This window comes from Hippocampus zosterae, chromosome 4, assembly GCF_025434085.1.
Source record: "Hippocampus zosterae strain Florida chromosome 4, ASM2543408v3, whole genome shotgun sequence".
Taxonomy (NCBI): domain Eukaryota; kingdom Metazoa; phylum Chordata; class Actinopteri; order Syngnathiformes; family Syngnathidae; genus Hippocampus; species Hippocampus zosterae.
This window is the reverse complement of record NC_067454.1, coordinates 11,184,853-11,208,015: the sequence shown is the minus strand read 5'-3', so window position 1 is coordinate 11,208,015 and position 23,163 is coordinate 11,184,853. Positions and strand designations below refer to the sequence as shown.

The following is a 23,163-nucleotide window of genomic DNA, read 5'->3' as shown; positions in this document are numbered from 1 at the left end:
ATAATTGCTTTCAATTCTTCTGTCTACAGTTGAAGAACATGGTGGGTCGAGTTCAAACGGAGAGGTGGTATCATCTCCAGACTCCTACAAGAGAGTAGTGGATGGTTGTGAAATGGTCACTGGTGTTGCCCAAGGAGAATGTCTGGCTGATACCTACAACCCAGAAATCCACCGAACCGCCAGTCTCCCTCGTGCCTGGCATCGTCTGAACCGCCATGACGGCTTAGATAACACAACTGAGTACAAGAATTTTGGTACCACCTCTTCAACACCCTGCAGTCCGCGTGCCACACTTGACCGCCGGGGATCAACTGGAAAACAAGGCTTTTTCTCCCACAAAAAGAGTGGGATCCCGCCTTTGCCACCTGTACGCAAATCCAGCCTTGACCTTCGTAACAGGGCAGCCAGTCCATTAAACCAGCCCATTCATGAGGTCTCTATGCCGGGCAGCTCTACAGATGAATCATGTGCCATCAGACAACATGTCTCCAGTATCGACAGTGGTAGACTCTTTAGCGCTAAGCTGGAGCAACTTGCAAGCAGAACTAACTCTCTTGGCCGAGCCCACAGTGGATCGCACCACTATGACTGCTTCTCCCTTGAAAGGGCTGAAAGCCTCCGGGGGGGAGGATGTAAGGGAGATGGCTCCATACCCCGTACAGGTCGCAGTCTTACTCGTGCCGGAAACGGCTTTGGAGGTAGTTCTGGTCCGAGCAGTGCCCCGCAGTCGCCTGCCAAATCAAGCGGTCAGTCAAAGATCTCAGCTGTCAGTAAGCTGCTGATGACCAGTAGTCCCAAATCCAGGAGTCTGTCTGCCTCCAGCACCAAGACTCTCAGCTTTTCTACGAAGTCTCTGAGCCAAGCCTCGAGTAGAAGCTCAAGCCTTCCCCCTAATGGAAAGGTATGATTTAATTTGTATGGAGATTGCACCAATAGGAAGTCACAGTGATACCATGACTTCCAATTGCCTCACCTCACAAGTTTTGAGACCATCGGCTGGTCACTTGCTCTGCTTTGGGTTGCGAGCCAAAATGTACGTTACAACCGAGCTTCAGACATGCTGCTGGTGGAGTTACAGTACATGAAAAAATAACAATAATAAAAAAATAAAACAGACACCAGCATCAGACGTTTACTGAACAGGACAAACAGTCAACCATACTAAGACAAATTGAAAACACTCACAAGCAACTACAGAAGGCAAAATCTCCAAATGCCCGCATGCAGACTTACTGGGGAGGTCCCAGACATCACTTATGGTGCCTTTTGCGTGCTGGTCATGAAATCATTATCGCATTTTATCCAAATGATTTAAAATGCACGTAAATTGAGTTTTAAATTCGGTCACGAAATGAATTAAATTCAAGTAAGTCAAGGTAGCGCTGTAGTTTATAAACTCAGATCGATGTCTGTCGCCTATGAAACACCCTCAATCTGTGTCCTCTGCTTTGTGTCTGCTTCCACAGCCACAAAGCACCATTCAGGGCCCTGTGCAGCAGCAGGGACCCTCTCCTGCATCCTGGTCTACGCAGTCTCTGAGCCGCAGTCGAGGGGGGAGTTTGGCTGCCAAGCTGCCCCTGCGGGCTGTTAATGGCCGTATCTCAGAGCTTCTCCAAGGAAGTGGAGGTTCACGTTCCAGGAATCATGCCCATGCAGGGGGTGCAGATTCAGCGGAGGAGAAAGTAGTTGGAGGGACAAGGTTGGCCAGTTTTAACCTATCAAAAGATTTTCTCTTGAGTAGCAATAGATGGACATTTAACAATGTTTTGTTACATCGCAGTGGAGGGGCACTGGGAGCAGGAGGTGTTCTTGGAGGAGGGCCAGGGGAGGAACGGACAGCAGCGGTCCAAAGCCTTCCGTCTCCCTATAGCAAGATCACTGCTCCACGAAAACCACATCGCTGCAGCAGTGGCCATGCTAGCGACAACAGGTATTTGGAGAGGGGTATGTGTAGACTGTCAGTCATCCAGGTCATGGTCATCGAAGGCAACCTTTAATCCAGCTTTTTCAGTAAAATGCGTAGATCCATTCCTTCAGCTTTTGTTGTAACCCAAGATGTCTCGTTGGTAAGGTCAACTTTTTATCGTTACCTAAATACTATTTTCTAAACAATACCTTATTTTGGCATCTACCAGCAGTGTCCTGAGTGGTGAACTACCTCCGGCCATGGGTAAGACGGCCTTGTTCTACCACAGCGGAGGCAGCAGCGGCTACGAGAGCATGCTAAGAGACAGCAGCGAGAACACAGGAAGTACTTCCTCGGCTCAAGACTCGCTCAGTGAGCACAGCTCCGCCACCACCTCCTCCAGACGCAGCTCCAAGAGCAACAAGAAGGGCAGGAGCAACACTGGACACTTAGGAGGTGAGGTGTTTGACTAGTTTTTTTCAGGATTGTGAAAATAAATAAATAAAATGAAATAAAATGGAAATTAAATTTCACGGTGAGCAAATGTGCAGCCTTTGGTTTTAGTTTTCCTACATGCAATAATGTTATTATGACCAATTGCACTCTCTAAAGGTCGGCCATTTTTCATCAACTGTCCAGTTACTTCCTCTTATTACCTTTTCATTGATATTCATGATTAATTGAATGGGCAATTGGGGAGGGACTGACTTACCATTGCATGCAGGGCTTTGCTATCATAAATTACAGCCAACAAAAGAAAAATCATGAAAAATTCGGTCACAATGTCAAAGTCATTTCCTTACATGCAAGTTTCTCTCACCGAGCATAAATCACGGAATGGTCTGAAAACAATCCATAAGACTTCCCTATTTAATTCTACTGTATTGTATACAAAAGGGCCAATTGTAAAGTTGACGGTTACACAAAGTATTAGAGCTACACTGAAACTCAAAATAAAAAGGTGTGTGTGTGTATATGTGTGTGTGTGCATGCGTGCGTGCGTGTGCAAGGAATGTGCTTGCACAAGGAGTCAGGTAGGAAAGGTGACCTCGACCAACCATGTGTGAAATGATAGAGGGGAACTGAACTGCTGCTGCTGGCTATAATGAATCTACATTCACTAGTACATTACGCAGGAGCCTTAATATGCCTGCTAAATTACACACCATTGCTTGAGCATGACGATGGATATGTGCATCAACTCACTTTTGAACTCAATGTGCGTCTGGCGTCTGATTATTAATTTAAATTGGAATAACCTTTTCAGCATGCTAGTGGGGTGCAGAATCGCCTCCTGCCAAGCGGTGCCAAGTCTGGATTTGCTTGCATTTTTGAAGGCTTTCTCAGTGTCAAAAAAAGCGTGCTCCGACATCAAGCCAGTCGCAGAAGTGAGCTGTAGTAGAGATGCAATATGAGCACGATCCAGAAAATGTCATTCACTTTTCCCGCCAGGAGCTCACTTGCACTGAAATTAGATCCACTTATCATTCCAAATTTTATTCCATGTCCCCTCCACTGTCCTACCTTTCTACCAGCGAGAGCCTAATCCTATGTCATTGCTACCTACTACATAATAAAGTCAAGTGTTTCTTCTTGCCCTTTCTTTGCCACACTTAGACAGCAGCTTTAAAAAAAAGAAGAAAAAAAAAGAAAAATGCATATCAAAAGTCATACTAAAATAGGTACGTCTACCCAGAAAATTCTAGGCTGTGTATGTTTTCTGGATAATAAAAGTGTCAGTAAGTCTCATGGAGTTTTGGTAATTAAACCAAATCCGTGAATGGTTGTTTGTGTATGTGTGCTCTGTGATTTGCTTGTGAGCAGTGCAGGGTAGCAACTCACCAAAAAATGGGTAGCTATTCGCGTGAAGATCAAGAGCGAAATTTGTTTTTTTTGGGGTTTGGTTATTGTGTTTGTTTTCGTTAACTAGGTAGCAATGTAGCAAGGTAGACTTGCTTTGTCTTTGTAATGTAGCAAGGTAGACTTGCTACATTACAAAGACAATCTAAAAATCACACTTAATTTATGTGTACCAATACACAGAAACATACCCGTAATAGCCTCTATGTCTGTAATATAAAACCGTTTCTCAATTATAACATTTTTAGGTCTCCAGCGTCGTCGGTTGATTCCGGCACTGACCTTGGACTCCTCTTCGTCTCCTCACCGCACCGTCAAACAGTCAGCCACGTCCTCTTCTTCCTCCTCCTCCAGCCCAGGTGCATACTGGGTGGATGGTCCACTGGGACCGCCCGCCTCTGCAAACCCACGAGGTCCGGGAGCCATGGCGGAGGCCTTTGAGATCAAGGTGTATGAGATTGATGATGTCGAGCGCCTGCAGAAGAGGAGGGACAAGGTGGGGACCAAAGTTTGATACAGATAAATATTTTAGTATTACCCTGAGTGGCTGACTGATTTTTGGGTGTTAACAGCTGTTTTAACTGCACATTGTAATAAAATTATTCAGCAACATTACGATATGAAGGTCATGCCACATCATCTCAGTCAGGTTGAGGTCAGGACTCGTGACTAGACCATTCCGGGGAGCACGTGTTCTTCTGTTGAAGCCCTTCAGCTGTAGAGTTACTTCGACCATCTGCTGGTGATTCAACCTCTTCAGTTAAGCTTCAGATATTCTTCGGCAAAACATTTTAGGAACTCTGTCCTGGTCCAGTCCCTGAAGTAACAAAGCACTACCAATCCATGATGCTCCCTGCACCATAGATCACAGTTGGGATGAGGGTTTTGATGGCGGGGTGTTGTGTATTTTTTTCCCCTCCACACATTGTGCTCCTTCCAAACAATGCACCTCCACCAGGGAACGTTTATTTATTTTTTTTGCCATATTAGAAATGAAATTGCACCTCCATTACCGTAGGAGGCATTGGCTCTATCATTGTCAGAGTTCACAAGTAGTATTAGCTCCTCTGCAGAGGTGTGCTTACAACAATTTTGTAGATACATGACACTATATATAGTTGCAAAGGAGTGTTAGCGGTGGGGGTTGGGGGTTTTAAAATATTTCCTTTTTCTGGGGGGGGTTAAGAAAAATAATTGAGAATCAATGGACCAAACTCATTTATAGCCAGAATATACAACACACAAATAGTTATTTAGTATCACAGACTTTCATTATTGATGAGGAATTAATTAAATCAAAGCACAGTGTTTGAAAGTATTCACATGTTTAAGCAAATGTCATACATTGGATGCCAAATGCAACTTATGCTGCCATATGTTAATCTGATGCGAAATGATGGCACCGTGATGTTTGACGGACTATGAAAGCATGAAATTCTAGTCCTTTTCTTCAGAGGAGCACTTAAACTTGAGCTCGGTGTCCCTCGGTAGCCAGCAGAGCTCATAGAGAATAGTCTGTGAAGTGCGATCGTATGCAAGCGTGTCAGTACCGGAGACGCTGCTCCAGTCACCTCAATAGATTGTGCACTCACTTTGTAGCCATGTGTGTGTTAGGGGGCGGTGTACATCAATGGCAAGCTTCGCCTGCTGGAGCACCGTCAGCAGCGCATCAGCGAGGTGCGAGCCAAATACCAGTGCTTGAAGAAAGAGCTGGAACAGACCAAGCAGCACCTGATGCTGGAGCCTCACACATGGACCACCGAGTGTACGTAAATGACGTCGTTTTAAACTGAAACCGGTAAAGTCTATGCCATTCATTTACACAATGGCACAGTGGCTCCAAGGACGTTATCTACTGTAAATTGTGATAATGAATTTGCATCAGCATCCTCAATAGCTAACGTCATGGTGACAACTCGGTGGAGAAGCTTGAGTCGATATCGTACACATGGAGATGTGATGAATGTGACTTTGCTTGAGGGTTCATTGTTAGGGCAACAACGTCAGGGCTCACAAACTGTGTGTGCTGCTTTTCCTCGGATGAATGAGGATGGGAATGCAGGAACGTGATCGGAATCGGCCAGAAGAGTCTCAGTGCAATCGCATCAAGAGGGACATTACAGTTGGGTTAAAATGCATAAAAGCCTCATTACGAAGATGAAGTGGGGCAAAAAAAAAAAACAAGCAGTGGCCTCCAATGATGTCACTGAATGAATACAAAGTCGCACTTAATGCTATGATGAAACACTCAGTGAGGATCGCTGATTGGTTTGACGTAAATGAAAATCTTGCAGATGATTAAATACTCATCTGCTGTCAACTTAATTAACCACGAAGCAACATTTTGCACTTATTTGTTGAAGGAGTTCGAGTCAGTCGACATCTCGCCAAGCAGTCAGTGCAAGAATGACATTCATCCCAGCAGGAACATTCATAGAATTTCAATTCAGTACCAAAAATATTATTATTTCATGGCAGAAATCCCCAGATACCATGTAGATCCACGACCATATATGGTGTGAGAAACCATGTTGGAAATCAGGAAATGAATATGATGCAAGAGATCAATAGTCCAGCTTTGTGACCCGAATGTGTTTTTCAAGATGTGATTTTTAAAAAAAAAAATTTTAATCTTGAGTTGCATGCGAAAAGTTTTGATGTAGGTGCTAAGCTGTGGCAGCTAACTCAAATGAAGTTCAAAAATAAAATAATGAGATATTTATCAATATGTCAAGCATGTGACTCACTGGCCACACGAAAAACTCTTTAGCGGGAAAATTGCAGACTCTATCTGGTTCAAATCTGGAGATAAATTAGGCCAGTCGAAAAACTTTCACCTACAGTCACTAATGACCAAATCTGGACTTGTCTGTGGGCTAAACCTTTTTCGCAAATTACCTTTGAACCGGAAGCATGACGATGTTTTCGGTTCTCTTCTCATTCAGTCGAGCTCCAGCAGGTGTACGAGGTGGACTCACTGGAGTATTTGGAAGCTCTGGAGACGGTGACGGACAAACTGGAGAATAGAGTGAATTTCTGCAAAGCTCACCTGATGATGATCACTTGCTTCGACGTGTCATCCAGACATCGGTAGCCGCGCAGCGGGATGGTGCAACACTTTTTCTGTCAATATAAAAACTGTTCCCAAATAAATGCTTCTTGGCTGGAATATAAAAAAAATAAAAGGGGGTGGGGGGTTCTCGTGATGAACTGATCCAATAACCCCCACTCCATCTCCACTTGAAGGTAAGCAGGACTGGTGATGGATGAATCAATTCGAGATGTACTGAGCTAAACGGCCATTGGAGTGAGCCTGTCTGTTCATCTGGAAGGGCAGAAGAGCATTTACGTTTACGAGGAAGCTTTCAAACAACCAACTGGTGGAAAAGGACCCATACTGCCATGTCTCTTTTTTTGTTGATTTTATAGCATCTTATATCCGGAGCTGAAACAAGTACGAAACAGGAATCCAGTGCCCACGGCATGCCCTGGTTTGCAGTCATTAAAAAAAGACCAAGAGCCGGTCAGAGTAAAAAGGACAAATCAACTTGATGAGAAAAAGTGCCTTGATAACATTTCAATAATAACAACAGTACATACAGTTTGGTGCTAACATAGTAAAACATACAAAAAGATGAGTTTCTTTGATGGATTCATTGCAGTCTGGAAATATGACACAACTGTGGGTCACTATTTCCATATATGGTCAAAATCCTATTGGGCAGGGTTCAAGTTATGCGGGAGCCGAGGCCCAGAAAGTAAATTCATCCATCTGTGGGGGTCTATTATGATCGAGCCATCTATTTTTTATGGCACTCGTCTTCATTATGGTCACGGGTAAGCTGGAGCCTAACCCAGCTGACTCCAAACTCCAAAAGTAGAACAGTGTTGCCTTGAGATATGAATTGACCCCATTCATGAGTATGTTTGCAACTCAAAACACTGCTATCTCAAATTATCTTTCCTTATTGTCGTGAATGGAAATACCATGTGAAAAATGTTTCTGAATGAAGAAAATATCATGCCTTTACTTTGTAAAAGCATATAATTATACCAGAAATGGGATGTGATGAATTACGATGAATACATTCATTCGGGTGTGTGCGACAAAGAGTTTCACTTAGGTGCTGTAAGTGACTCACTTATCTGCAGTGAAAATAATCATTTTTAAGATATCCTTTATATCAGAGATTTAGCAGAGATTAAAGAATATATCCATGTGGGTATTACTATCTGTCCGCATTATAATAATTATGACATTGCTAGTGGACTTAGAGGTAAAGTCATGTGGTGGTTTATGATTAGTTTGACAGTAAACTCACCGGGAGTTCATTAAACGGTATGAAGCCTCTTTTTCTGAGGATTTATTCACTTTGCCAGGCTATTGCATGTTGTGAACTGAGCCACTCCCACTATACAGTACTCACTTCTCAAAAGTTTCTGACAGCAAGTTAACAACAATTCGTATCTCGAAAAATTCGGAAGTCGGGTAACCCTGATCCGAGGCAACACTGTACTATGTATATTAAAAACGACTGGGCTCTACAAACCTAACAAACTGATTTAGTTTGTTGTGTCAAGCTAACGCTCAACTCGAACCCTGCTTATACAGGACGTTTACATTGGCCAAGAGACCTCAATTAAATAACCTTAAAAAAAGTAAACAAATTCAATGGAATCAGGTTATTTATACTATAAATACATTTAAAAGGGACCAAATATCTGATGGAACTTAAGTCAGCACACAATGTTTAAAAAAAAAAATCTTGTTCATTTTGGTGCTGTTTTAAGCTTGACTTTTTACACTCAAACGTTCCTACGCTGCTAACTGATGTAAGGATGTGAAGGCTTTTCCGTGTCCGCAAAGCAGCGCAGGAATGTTTCTTTCCCCACGGCACATCCATCGATCGACGCACGTCTGTTATTTGTATCCGTGTTGTTCTGCTCTATTTGTAAAGACACTCAATGACTTGTCAATGTATGTGTATGTGTGTTTTCTAATAACCAAAGGCAATGGGACCATGTAGAGATTCTAGCCGCATTCAGTATGTCTTTGGGGGGATATGATGCGTCTTCGCGGGTACCGCTCACGTCGGCGAAGTTTTCTCGACATTATGTCATGGATCTGCAACACTTCAGCTAATGAAGCGTTCGCAGAGACGTCATGTTCGCAATTAGTGATAGCCTCAGAGGCAGTAAATTGGGGTACGCCATGAAAGAGCTATTCGCCATGGAAAATCGAGCTTACGTTTAATTGAATAACGCCGTTAGATAAGTACTGCATTCCTACGGTGCCATTATCAATGGTAGAAAGTGGCATGGTTTTTGTCTAGGAAGGAATTATGGCCAAAAAGGTGATAGGTTGCGGCAGTGTAGTTCTGCCTGTCACCACAAACAAAAAATATTGACACCTATTAATATATAATGAAATGAATGCGATCTAAAGGGAGGGGGAAAAAGATGAAATTCAGAGGCAGTGATCTCTGCTGGTTTCTGTGTCTTCTACATGATTTGATATCCTTCTCGATGGTGCTTGAGATGTTTATGCTCTAAATGTTTGTACAAATATAAATCTATGGAAGAGTGATTTGTGTCAAAAATAACCTTTTAAAAAAATATTTTACGTCACTATAGCAGCTTGGATACTTCACTACCCTTGTCCTTCTCCTGAGCGATTTATTTCTCAGTGTTCAATGGATGCCAAATGAGAGGAGAGAAGGTAACATTGGGTAGCAGGAAATAAACTGTGTGAGGTTATGGACCTTTCCATGGCTGGCTGACTAAGTGAAAGTCATTTATCTACACATGCGGAGGCAGACGGGAGGTAATCTCCTGGGAACGGCCGAAACGCTGAAGCATGTTTGATAAACTGGCCGTGTGATGTGTTTATACACAAGAGTGCGCAACATCGGAATGTTTCCTATTTTCTCTCATAGTGCATCAAAGTCTATTTATTTCAGCTATTGTGTATTTATTTAAGCCTTACCACGTTTCAAGGTTACTATGCATTTAAGATTAAAAAAAAGATAACTGTATATACTTTGCCATACACATTAGATATACTAAATATGCTTTTCAGCTCCAAAATGATTCCTACATTGGTCATACTTACTGTTAGGATGAATCTTTTTAGCTGAAAATTATACAATAAAGACAACTAACTGTAAACGGTAATTTAAAAAAATGCTATTCTCTCTAACTTTTTAATACATTTTGGCAAACAAACAAATAAATAAATGGAAATGATTCCAAATTTGCAAGAAGTCAAAATAGTTCATATGGTGCGCTAAGGATAAAACAACCTGTTGGGGGGAAGACAAAAAAAACGATGGAAACATGGACTATCACATTCTGGTTTTATTTTCAGTTCAAATGTGTCCAAGGTATGAATAATTGGAGCTTCAACTGTATATACGATGCACATATCAATTATATGCCCACCTTGTACTGTATTTCTTTTGGCCATATTGAGAGTTGAAAACAAAACAAAAAAAACCACACACACACATACACACAAAAAGAGGAAAATGCTTTGAAGAATTTGAGTATATGAAACAGTATTTACTCCAGTTAAGGAAACCCCGTCCTTGAAGTCGGTTCATGGCCAAATATCTTTTTGATGTTTGTGGATGTCGGAATTGACAACTCGAAGTGTTCATTTTGTCGAAAAACCAAGTTAACTCAAATCTCTGGTTACATTGTTCAACAGCTGTGTGGTAAATATTTTAACCAGAGATGCATGCAAACTTTTTTAGATACAATCATTTGTGGGTTGTGCCGTTTCTAAATCTGCCCTTGTTTTTTTTGTGTGTGTGTGTGGGGGGGGGGGGGGGGGGGGTTCCCTTGAGCACATCAGGTTTGCATTCCAATAGTTATAAATTAAGAGTTAGGTTCATCAAGTTTTTTGTTGTTTTTTTCTGAAAGGTCATTGCTATAAATTGCAATGCATAGGTCAAATTCGAAAATATCTAAAAAACCTCATGTGCAAGGGGGAAAAAAGCACATTTTTCAAATCTGCGTCAAAAATACAATTAGGGACAAATAAAGCCATCTCTGGTTGAAATGTGTTTTTTTGTCAGTCGTAAGTGCCAATCTATAGAAGGGACGATTCAACAATGTCATAACAAGTGGAGGTCAGTGTGAAAAATTCTGAAGCACGTCAAGTGTGATATTCTCTGTGCATGATTGGGGTCTTTTTGACACAGCGTGTCGGTGGACAAACAAGATGGCCGAATGTAAATAAAGGAATGTATTCAACCAATTTGGTGCACAATGTGGATAGATTTTTTTTGGGGGGGAATGATGGTTTTTAATGTGAAGACCAACTGAATTTGGTTCCATTTGTTTCGTTTTGTTTGTTTATTGAACATAAAACAAATACAGTAATAATTTGACAGAAGGTAAGGTAAATAAAAAGGAAAGAGAAATCAGTCATCATTCAACACAATTCTTATGTTCAAGGGAGGAGGAAGAAGTAAAAAAAACATATCTAGTCCTACCTCGTGGTTGGTGGTGTCTGGTGCTTCAAGTATGAGTGTGCACATGAACTTGTTTTACCAGTTTCATCGAGACCTTATTAATTTTGGGGGCATCCCTTTTGTGGGGCAACAATGCGGACTTTAATACCCAGACTAAAGGCTGTCAACGACAGAGGGGTGAAATTGCTTTCTATGAGCTCTGTCTGCAGAGCAGTGTTTTGACCAAGGGAAGTTATGAATGTAATTTGAAGTGTTGTTGGCGAGTGTAAGAGGGATGGTGACAGGTAGTGAGCGCAATGACAGTAAATCTGATTTAATGGTCTGTGACAGTTGATGGGAGAAAGAGTAACTGAAGGAAACAACAAGCATTGAAAAGAGACATGGAGGTCGATGTTGTAGTGAGATGTTTGTTTTGCATGGCTGGTTTTAGGATCAGGGTTTTGCATTTCATAAGAACTACCCCAAGTATTATACTATTAAAGTATGGTGAAAGATTTCATTCAATAGATAAAAAAAAAAGACAACTGCAGATGTCCACAGATCCTTAACAAGCCTTGAGGGCTTTAATTATTCTTGAAAATGACACTTAATCCTTCAAGCAGGTGTTCAGGGTTTTAAGATGCCGGATTGCTGTACAATGCAACCCTGTCATGCCAGTTGATGAAAATCCACTGTCGACATTTGGAGGGGGGGGGGGGGGGGGGGTATAGGTATAATGTACCCTTACGTGATCCCCATTCGGAAATGGTGTTTCCTGCAAGCACCAATAACTGTAAAAATATTTCTACTGTATTATTTGATATATTACAATGACCACAAAATGTCTTCAAATATTGAGCTCGTATTCGCCTCTCCTAATAGTTTAGTATTTAGTAGAGGAGAGTTTTTTAATTTGATTGCGATGACTTTTGTACACTTTTTTCCATTTGAGTTCCATAAACCAGACACTTGAGAAGGAGCGCAAACCGAGTACGACGACATTCAACACTTCTAAATGAGAGTTTATTGAGACAAGTCTATGCTTTATATTTGAGGATACTGTTGGTGCAAAAATAAATATATAACAAGATGAGCAACTATGGTAAAGTGCCAGTTATTCACAGTTGACCAAATGACTGGTCTTTTCCAAGTAGATAGTGAAAAGTGTCCGAAAAGCAAAACCTTTATGTGTAAAAGCAAACAATGCCTCTCATAATAATCCTCCCATAACCCATAAACACACTTTACCCTCCCAGAGGATATGTTGTCATCCTTTTTACAAAGAGGCAACTATACAACCGTGTGTGTGCGTGTGTGTAAGAGAGAGAGAGGGAGAGAAGCAGTACCACATTCCATCGCAGTCACTCTTCATCTTTAACACACAGTGACAGAATAACCCACAATAACAGGGATTACCACAGGAAGTGTGTGTGATGGATATGTGGCGAAGGGAGGATGGATGTTTTGAGAGGCTGCCTTTGCTATAAACACACATGCAGACACAGACACACGCGCCGGACGGACTCACCACAATGGAATCTAGAGATTACAAACGAGACGAGAACCTCACAGGCAAGCTGTATATTTGTGGTCAGGTCTTTCAGAAACATGACAGCTCATGACATCACCTGCTGTGAACTCTTTCATGAGCAAATAATGATACCCTAGATCCAGATTTTTGTTCTTAAATGTTTTTATTAGTCTTTAGGCACGGAGGAAAAAAAAATAAGTGCAGTGGATGGCAATGCCCATCAGGGTCCATAGTAGTGGTTGATGCACAACTGTGACATTAAGAGTAATAAATATGAGAGACACAAAATGTGAATAGCTGTCCACGTGAGTAACCACTGTCCCTGAAAGGGTTAATAAAAAAAAGGGGGGGGGGTGGACATATTACAGCCGACTTGAATGCTACATTATACTGTATAATCAAGTTTAATTATTGATCGATCTCAAAGCGACACTCTTCCATCTTGACCAACAAATCAGCCACCAAGGGGTGATCAATACCATGGGTGATCTTGAGGATTTCAAAAGCCTGGTGGACAGATCAGTCAACATTCTGTTAGTCTTATTCAAAATAAACTCAGTGAATGCACTACTCACAAAAAGATCGGGATAGTCATCTTTTGGGCGAAATGTTGCGATGGCCAGAAAACGCGTTACACACCTTCAGAGGTGATTTTTTTGAATGCAATGTCAAACTGTGCCGAAAGAATGACAGTAAATCGTTTAAAATCTACAGTTCTCATATACAGACCTGTTTGAAGGTGTTCAGAGCATCTTGAATGCGCTCCAAATAATGTTGCAGCTTGGCAACTCTCATCAGCTGGACTCCATGGACGGGATGGGGATCGGGGTAGTACCGTCTTCAGAACAAGAAGAAACAATTGGCTTCATGTACATTACAACAAGAGGAGGTCTTTATTTTGTTCAAGTAGACTATGCAGGTGGCATCCATCCATTTAATGCTTCTCCTCATTTCCCCTCAATCTTGAGGCAACATCATGCCGCGGGGCTTCAGGGGCCTCCAGGGGACTCAAGAATATCATAAATGTTGACGCGTCAGTAAATGTTGAAGAGAGGAAATAACTTTCATTTGCTCTCAGGCTATTTCTCTCCAGATTGGTTCATAATTTTGAGGAAAGAAAGAAAATACCGCATGGGACTGACCATTCGTCTTGTTTTCAGAAAAAACAAATATTACATTGGTTGTATTTTGGGGTTTCACGCTGACAGCAATGACGTATCCAAACAAATACAAAAAACAAAACTAAAAGAAATATCCACTGTATGCAGTCATAGTCCAAATCAACTTGTGTACACATCACTCTTGGATTTATTTCCAAACACTGTGAGGCGAAGAATTTGGACCCACATGCTATTCGCATTCATTTTCGACACATGAACGATAGCAGGCGAGACTTTGGTTGCTTGCTTGGAAAGGAAAATTAATTTGTTTCATGGTGTCAAACTCGGACCTGATCGGTTTTGTTGACACCAGCTCAAAGGCAACAATAAATGAATGATGAAGATGGGGGAACTTTTATTCCATCACAATAAACACATTAATGCAGGAAGATATTTTTTGGGGAGCTCCGCCTCAATTTCATGACTCTTTGTCCCAGCACTCTCTTCTCCTTTTTATTTGCGTAGCTCGCTACGGGGATAAAATTGGGGAACACTCTCCGCTCTCCCCTCTCCTACAATCTTCCCTCGTAAGCCTTCCCTCTTTCCGTTTCCTCCACTGTGCCCCCGACCCGCCACTGTCTTGATTATCTATGCCGCTGCATCGTTCCAGATGAAGTCGAGTGAGACTACAAACCCTCTCTCGGGTCGGATCAATGGCCGGTATTGAGGCGTGGATTCAGTGCGGCGGCTGGAATTGGGAGTTGTTTCGTTCTGAAGAATATCAGGAGGAACAATAACACTGCGCACGCAAGCGAAGTGGATATAGGAAGAGTTCTTTTTATAGGCCAAGAGAAGCCCTTTGAAAATACTGTGTCAGGTCATGGGCACCGAGAGAAGGTTGTCTGTTACACAATATTGAGTTTGTAGGTGTTATTGAATTATGTGGATGGAGGTGCCACTCTTGTATTTGTAAAAACACAGGAGTTGATGATTATGGAACTATGCGGATATATCGCCTCCACAAAACTTCCAATCATCTTTTATACTGCACCAGTTTACTGCACGCGGACTCCACACAGAATTCATCCGAGGAGCTGTGCTTATAACTCAGTGGGTGCTGCTGTTTTGGTTAGCAAAAGGGTTCACATTAACTGGGGTGTTAATGCTGTGTGTGAAACACACCCTACATTTTTTTAACACCTAATGAAACTATGAATGAAAACGAGAGGAATCTTTTTGAGGAAATGGTATATTTGTTTTCAATGAATGGCGTCCCAATGACCGTATTTTCCGCACCGTAAGACACACCTAAAAGCATTCGATTTAGTGCAGCCTACGAATCCAACACACTTTATGGATGGATGTGATTTCTTGGACGTAGTATTTTAAATGTTCTGTAAAGTGCATTGTTACAGCTGCAGCGGTTGTGAACGCTCTATGTAAATAAAGATGTATTGTATTCCATTTAGTATAGCTCCATCTAGTGGATGCATAGCACAACCACTAATGTAGCTTCTATTTTATGCGCCTCATAATGCGATGCGCCCTATATATGAAAACAGTTTAAAAATTGGCCATTCATTGAAGCGCCTCATACTTCGAATTGCCCTTTAATGCGGAAAATACGGTAATCATCCATAAACACCATCACTATGATCCAAAACATTGATTTCAGATTACTAAGAATTTTCATCTGAATCAGTTGCTTGTGGACTAAAGCCGCACTCTCGAGTGACTTGTTTTTATGGTCTAATTGAATAATGTCAGAGTAACTACACTATATGAAATGCTCCATATAATTGAAAGTTGCAACAGTGTTTTGTGTTATTTTCGCTAAATGTTTTTCCCTTCAAGGCTAACTAGCTGCTAATTGTAGTGCCAAGCAAATTGCGAACTGCTCTCTTTCCCTGTGAGGAAATTCAAAGACTGAATCAGTGTTCGTGCTGAATGAATAATAAGTTACTATACCGATTTAATTAGCGAGGCGGCAAGTCAAGCGGCCATGTCAAGCAAATAAACACACATGCGCAAGCAATTCCAATTATGTTTCATCTTTGTAGGCAAACACTGGCAGTGATTACAATTATTTCATTAAGGTGCCCCCCCCTGCCCCCTCCCCCTCGATTCTGCCTTCATTTTCCTCCTCAAAGAGAAAATAAGTTCCTCCGCTAGGCACCTCGTTAGAAGGCCACAGCTCTGGGCTACGAGAACGAGAAGAGGGCACAGAGGAGACGTTAACACTTGTGGAAAGAGGCGCGCCTTTCCAGGGAAATCCAGTGGAAAATATAATTCACAGCAAGCTGTTTGTGAGAGGAAAGCAAGGATTATTTTACTGAATGCAAATGCGGAGGGGAGAGATTAGTTATAGTCTGCTTAATTGTATTTTGTATTCTGGCCAAAGCTATAATGAATGCATCTTTAATTTAAATGAGCAACGCCAATATATTAACGCCTGCAAAAGTCCAAAAGGAATACATTTGCATGATATTCGCTTCTGCCATTGCTACACTCGCAATGTTTTCACAATAATGGCTTCCAAGTTTAAAAGAATAGAAAATGTGGGCAAAATATTTGATGCTATGTAGAATATGGACACGGGGCTTCATTTGCAGCAGGAATTCATTTGCATTGTGGAGATATTCTGTTGCAGACACGCACATCAATGCCTACGAATCTTAAAATGAGAATGGAGGAAAGGAATACGGAATGAGGGAAGGGCGGAAAATGGAGGGACTCCTGCAGCAACTGCAGCAAGTCAATTATAAAGACTCCCTTTTTCAGTGATTTTCCATTGTTGTTATTCAGAAATCACTTTCTTCTGACTTCTTTTCAATGGCTTCATGGCTAGGGGTACTAAAGTTTTTTTTTTTAATCTGTTTTGTTTTTTTGGAAAACCATTGGTGTGGATAAACATTTTTTTGTCGTTTGGGGCAGAGCTGCCAAAAAAGTAAAATCTCATAACACATCTGTAAACATTGGGCACACACACCTGTAAATTGGAAGAGTCCTCTCCCCAAGTGTTGTGGCTTCCTCCCAATGACCGAGGTGAACGGCAGCATCCAGAGCCATATTGGTCAGTCGGAGCTTGTACAGGTTTTCATCGGGCACATCAGCACCCTCAGTTGACAACAGACGGGCGCAACTCTCTCGAAGCGTTTGCCACTCTGCAGAGTTATTTGAGAAAATATGTCTTCACTTGATTGCGTGTGACATGCTTGGTTTGAAGAGAAGCCTTGTCGAAAAGGAACTGTCAATCAATATCGCGGCGATGAAGGATACCTGAGGCTGCCTGCAATTCTTCTAATTTCGGTAAAGCTTCCATCAACTTCTGCCACGTTGCCCGCTCACCAGACTGCATGAGTGTGTCCTGGAAAAGGGAGGAGACAAAATTTTTGCAGGACGGGTTTTCATAGAGTGGGCCAAACATGGAAAAAAACGGCGTAAAAACATGAACTGTAAGCAGAGATATTCAATTATTCTATATTTTGTTTTATCTAATTAAATAATAAGTGAGCTGTGGAACTTGTTAAAAGAATATGTAAATGGCGACATACTCATCTTGATATAACTAGCCACGAACGACCACAGACTCTTAATTAATCCTCAAGGAAGCACACATATCTGCAGCCAATGTCCCAAACGCCACCCCGATACTTCCCTTTCAACACAAACAATGGTGGTGCCGCAAGGACGTCAAAGGTCGCTTTCACTCGTCTGCAACCTTGAAAAGCCTGCACCAATATCATAAAACTGCAAAAAGCTCTTTTACAAGCACCACGGCTTACTGTATTTGACGCGGCAGACACAGACACGCAGAAAAGCACCAAGAGCATAAAAACACAAGGTTTGATGTCAACTCTGGGTCACAACCCAGCAGCCTCCCGTCATCATCACAAGATTAAAGAGAGCGGCGGAACGACAAAAAAAGCCGTTACGGACTGTTGCGGGCAGAACAAAGGCGGATTAAATAAAGTCAAGATTGAGGGTGCACACGGGCAAATGAAAGATACTTCAAAGTGCATGCATGTTGCATGACAGTACAATCGTAAAAAAAGAAAATAAAAATCAAAGTCAGGGTAAGAGTGACGGATGTAACTTGTGTAAAAGGAGATGGCGAGATGCGGTAATAAAAGCATGGACCGCATCAAGACAGATGAAAAAGAAAATTGCAGGTGAAGGATTTTTCTTTTTTTTCCTTTTTTCCAGGATGTAGTCAGTCAGAAGAAGGGGGCAGATGGCGAGCGAGTGTGGCCAGTAAAGAGTGACAGAGAGGAAGCAAGCAGGAGACACCATCAAATGACAGGGTGTTCTGCTCTGATACACTTGGGTAAGAGTAACATAGCAAGTGTGTTTTGGGGTTTTTTTTCGACACCAAACATATCCAAGATGGTTGAACTTTTTGGCCTGAATTCAAAGAAGGCTATCGAGCGCAACCACAACCCCGCTCATTGGCAATATCATGCGTTGAGGCTTTCGAGCCAGTTCAAAATAACAAGCAGTGATGGCACACCGGGCTTCTACTGAAAATGAAAAGAAATGTCAAGAAAAGGCTACTAGAACATATGAATTTTACTTTGGGTTGTCAGAAGTATATCAAATGGAAAAATGTGTCAAAAAAACATCAGCAAAACAATGATGCGTGTATAAATGGGCAGTTCCTGGCATGGTGAACTGTTGTCAAAGAATTCTTAGACAAGACAATGGACTCTTTTACACTGGAAAAAAAATGACGGTTACTGCAGTGGATAGATTATCATGTTATCAATATTGGTGCATGAAAGGGTTTCAAGTCTTACTGTGTATTGGGAGTCGCATTTCTGGCAGCGGCATGTGAAATGGTACTGGTCCTCCAGCTGTTTCTGGCGTTCTTCCGTCAATGACAGTGTCTCTATGTAGCTAATTGTTAGCTAAGCGCAGAAAAACAAAACAAACGTTTGATTGAAGGTCATAGGGATTTTTCATTGCAGAGCTCAGAGTGCGTATCTGTTTTTGTGTTCTCGCACATACAGTAGTCGTACCTCCTCTGTAGGTTTGATATCCCGAACAGCTCTCAGGTGGAGCTTTGTTCCTTCAAACGCCATCACACAATTTGGCCTGCAGTCATGGTTTAGCAGCGATAAACTGGAATGACATGGTGACGGGCGAGGAGGAAGTGCCATGGGGTGGGGGCAAAGAGTGAGGAGAGATGGTTTGAGAGGGGACGTGAGTGATTATAAATCATGTGGGCGTGGATAATAACCAGCAGAACACTGACGCCGGGCCAAAACCTTCTATGGGGCTAAAACTATACGATTGATCAGTCCACACGCGTGAGTGCTATTTTTTTATTGATTTTTTTTTTTTTTTTACCAATTGACCAATCTCAAGTGCTTGCTCTCTTTGGCGATGCGATGTTAAAAGTCAAACAAAGATGGCGCTTCTGAAAAGTGATGATTATGGAGGGACGAGGATTGAACTCGATGCCAGCGAAAAGCGTCTTTTTCCAATCTCTGCTACCACTGACTTCCCTTTCGCGCATGGAAACGAAACCCAGGCTTGATCATACTGTATTTGGATACAAATCAGATATGAACCAAATATGCACCTTCAGGATAAAAACAGAATGATTGGATCGATATTTTTGTTTGTTTTCCAATGTGCGTTTTGAGCAGGAATCACTCAGTATATCGCATGAAAGGGAGCAGATGGTGGCAGTGGGTAACTGAATGTACCGGTGACAGTCAGAGTGTGTCAAGTGTAACGTTAAGTCCATTTATTGGGTGTATAAATGTCCAGTATAAAGGAAAGTCTCAATAAAAGTGGAGGGACCTTTAACGTCGGCTATTTATTTCCACTTCTGTGACAAGCTGCTCCTGTTTTATTTGCCATTTTACCCTGCGTGCCGTCATGATGTCACTACATTTACTACGCTGAAGAAGACTGCAAGCAACAGCGCATTTAGACAATGTTAACTAAGGTAAAGATGGACTTGTTTTAATTGTTTCCACTATAAACAAACGGAATTGGTTATTTATTATTTTTTTAGGCATTTGTGTGTTGGGTGTGTTCAGTTCTTTGTCCGTGATTCTGATTGATGTCACAAGACTGAAGGCTCAAATGAGCCATGAAGTCAATAAACAAGTCGATGGAATGCACACAAACACACATTTGGGATCAGATGAGCGCTACGCTTCTAACATGGCGAATGTCACTCTTTATTTTTCAGTCTGTCTATTAGAACTCACGACGAGCACCACAAAACCAAGCCGAGAGACGCGTACTCCATTTCTGTCAAAACAAAAGCTTATTTCCCACATGCATATTCACATTTCAAAACAGTGTCAACATAAAACCACACTTGATTGACTGCCTGAGGAGTTTATACACTTTACGCTGTCAGTGAACGTTGATTATTTGCTTCAATTATTAAAGGGATGAGTGGAACAAATATTCCGCACATATTTTATAGGCAAAAATTCCCCATATTTAATGAAATTATATCGAGGTAAAATCCTGCCCCGTGAGACCGAGCCTCAATTAAATGATGATCTTCAAGTCATTTGAATTTACACCCAACAGTCACTTTATTAGGTATGGCGGCACCAATTAATGAGACTAATAGAAGGGGGCCTGGATCAAAAATTCTGCCTTTACAAAGAGAAAAATGTTCAATTGTGACTGGGACTGAGAGGTCGTCACGGTACCTCTACGATGCACATCCAGGTATGATCCAAATAACCAATGAAACCGAAGAATTCATTGCTGGGGCGTGGCATTCCAACTGACCCTTCTCTTTGAGTGTGAAACGTAGGGGTAAAAAAACCCCACCTACATACACAGATTAAAAACACTCCTTGAAAGAGCATTTGATCTGGTAACATGCATAAAAATAGAAAAAAAGAAAAAGGATTAAAAAAAAGAAAGACCTTTGTGATCCCTCGATTACTGTCCTCATTATTATATTCCTTGCGTCCGTGTGTGAGAGCGTGCGCGTTTGAGCGTGTCTTTGTCAAGCCATCTGCAAGCCACTGGCTTTGTTCGACAACGTACAATACCGACGCTACAGGTTGAATATCAACTAGGAGTGAAGGACTCCCCACAATGCTTTTATCTGATTAAGAGGCTAACCATTAGCATATTAATTAGATGAATCAACTCACATTAGCAAGGTCTGAAACAAATTGTTGGACGGATAGATAAAAATTCCAAAGGCTTCCTTAGGTATATTCTTTTTGAAGAGTTAGTCGAGTAGTATGTAGTATACAGCAGCATGTGAAATGCGCTAAATCCTGTTGATCGGAGCTTTTGCGTTTAACCAAACGTTAAAGTTAAGCATTCTTAACAAGTGAACACTCGATGTGCGGGTTGCTAAAGTGGCTAAAGTTATGCCCCAGAGATCCCACAAAGTTGACACAACAGTGTCAAATGGTTTCCCCTAGTCGAGACCTCCTCACATTCACATTCCCACCAAATTGCAAAGCTGATATCGCCACCGATGCAGTTATTTCAAAGTTTTCGAAATTTGGTTTGTTGAAATATGAAATAATATTCATCCAGACTTTTGTATGCATTTCAAGGTCTTGGTTCAAATAAAACATCGCTGAAGACACATTACAGACTGAACTACTGTAGAGACACCGTAATAGCCTTACTTTCAAACACTCAAGGCTTGCTTGGACAAAGCAATTGCTGCTTATTAGTATCAACTGTTCAAACTGATTTGAGACAAAAACAAAAAACAAAAAACAGAACAGTCAACATGACAGAACCTCCCCTTTCTAAGGTGGCGAAAAAGATTGGAAGCATTGGAAGATCTGAAGAAGAGTTTTGGGGGAAGGGGAGGAAAGGAAAAATGAACAGAGACACACTCATGTAATCTTTTTTCCTTGGTGAAACCACGGTTGCTAGGCAACGCAAAATATGAATAGGCAGGGGACCATCCCGAGAACGGGTCCATCTTTAATGGACAACACATACACACGGCGACACACACGGTTTGGCTGAGCTGTGGTAAAGCTACTGTGACCATCTGACATCTCAACACTGGCCAGATAAACTGGCTGGGATACCTGCAGTGTGTGCGGGCACACGCGCGCCTGTGTGTAGCGGCACTAACAACGCGCAACAGAGGGCCAATTCCCGGTTTATTCATCCTCGTCTTGATACTGGGATTACAGTATGCCGCGCCTATCTGCGTGTCGAGTCACAGCAGTTGGAGACAAACCTTCAGCGGCTCACCATGCGTCCTCCCCTCTGCCAAACACTCCACACAATCTGTCAAATCTGAGTTTTCAACTTTTCTCCACAAAACAAAAGAGGAAGGGAAAAAAACCCCCATCAAATCCTCACTTCTGTGCACTTCAAAGGACTGTCAAGACAACTGCGAGATTGGGTCGAGCGGGTTCCTCCGCCAGCGAGTGGGTAAAAGAAATGCGGGGTTGGTTTGGTTGCGGGTGATTTGGCTGCCAACTTTAGAGTTGCATCTGAAGTTGACGCTAATGTATTTTATGCGGGATGTGAAAGTGAGCGCGAGAAGAAAGCTAGGAGTTATATTGGAGCTGAAGCTATTTAGTTATGCATATAAACACAAGGCCATTTGTGCGTTGTGTGTGCGTGTGTTACCTGGGATACAGCCCAACTCCAATCTCTTGCAGCTCCCCGTCACTTATAGTGAAACAATTACATGTCACCTGGAGCACAAAAACAGGTTGAAAAGGGAAGATAAACAGAGGAAATTAGTTGAATTGCTTTAGGGGACCAAAAAAAAAATGCTTTTGATCATTTTTACTTTGGCACCTCCAAACCTTTAATTGGATTTGACTTGGCAACTTGATTAAAGCTCTGATACATCTGGCAAAATGTTGTATGGAGATCAAGAACTCTGAAGACTTAGGTTGGTATTTATCCAATTTCAAGGAAATCACTTGAGGAAAACCCGCAATATACCATCATCAGTCTAACAATTTACGATGAAAATGATCATTCGGTCAGACTCTATAGATCATTAACAGAAAAATTGGGAAATAATGGGGATTTTCAGGAATCATAATAAAAAACTCTAACGAGTTAAGATTGAAAACTCTGGATGCCCCTCATGACACAACCCTTGGCATAAGGACACTTGATCAAAATAATAAAATAGAAATTGTTGAAATGTTAAGCAGCATTGGATACGAAATGCTCCAAGCCCAAGAGGTGGAATGATTCATGTCTATTCCAGAGGAGGGCCAGCTATTTCAGGTTGTTTTATCAAGTCCAATCACAATCATAAAAGTATTCTTCATTTCATAGTTCTGACAATCAATCAAAACTAAACTGACTATGATGATC

The 23,163-nt window shown here is 41.7% G+C and overlaps 2 protein-coding genes across 9 annotated transcripts in view; one reads left to right on the top strand and one right to left on the bottom strand.

Annotated features, from left to right (window-relative positions):
• Positions 1-11,027, top strand: part of kif26ba (kinesin family member 26Ba) — a 67,700-nt gene extending 56,673 nt beyond the window's left edge. For 6 of the 7 annotated variants that reach the window (XM_052062822.1, XM_052062819.1, XM_052062818.1 and 3 more), the window contains 7 exons: positions 30-901; positions 1,467-1,699; positions 1,781-1,930; positions 2,136-2,362; positions 4,015-4,262; positions 5,381-5,531; positions 6,712-11,027. In XM_052062822.1, the coding sequence (XP_051918782.1) occupies positions 30-901; positions 1,467-1,699; positions 1,781-1,930; positions 2,136-2,362; positions 4,015-4,262; positions 5,381-5,531; positions 6,712-6,860 (2,030 nt within the window). In that variant the 3' untranslated portion in view covers positions 6,861-11,027. The remainder of the gene's footprint in view (positions 1-29; positions 902-1,466; positions 1,700-1,780; positions 1,931-2,135; positions 2,363-4,014; positions 4,263-5,380; positions 5,532-6,711) is intronic. The other variant, XM_052062820.1, reaches the window with a different exon arrangement.
• A 1,871-nt stretch (positions 11,028-12,898) lies between these two features.
• Positions 12,899-23,163, bottom strand: part of smyd3 (SET and MYND domain containing 3) — a 54,970-nt gene continuing 44,705 nt past the window's right edge. For both annotated transcript variants that reach the window (XM_052062903.1, XM_052062902.1), the window contains exons 6-12: positions 22,456-22,523; positions 18,873-18,975; positions 18,651-18,761; positions 17,134-17,221; positions 16,844-17,018; positions 13,484-13,592; positions 12,899-13,261 (exon numbers count right to left, since the gene is read on the bottom strand). In XM_052062903.1, the coding sequence (XP_051918863.1) occupies positions 13,163-13,261; positions 13,484-13,592; positions 16,844-17,018; positions 17,134-17,221; positions 18,651-18,761; positions 18,873-18,975; positions 22,456-22,523 (753 nt within the window). In that variant the 3' untranslated portion in view covers positions 12,899-13,162. The remainder of the gene's footprint in view (positions 13,262-13,483; positions 13,593-16,843; positions 17,019-17,133; positions 17,222-18,650; positions 18,762-18,872; positions 18,976-22,455; positions 22,524-23,163) is intronic.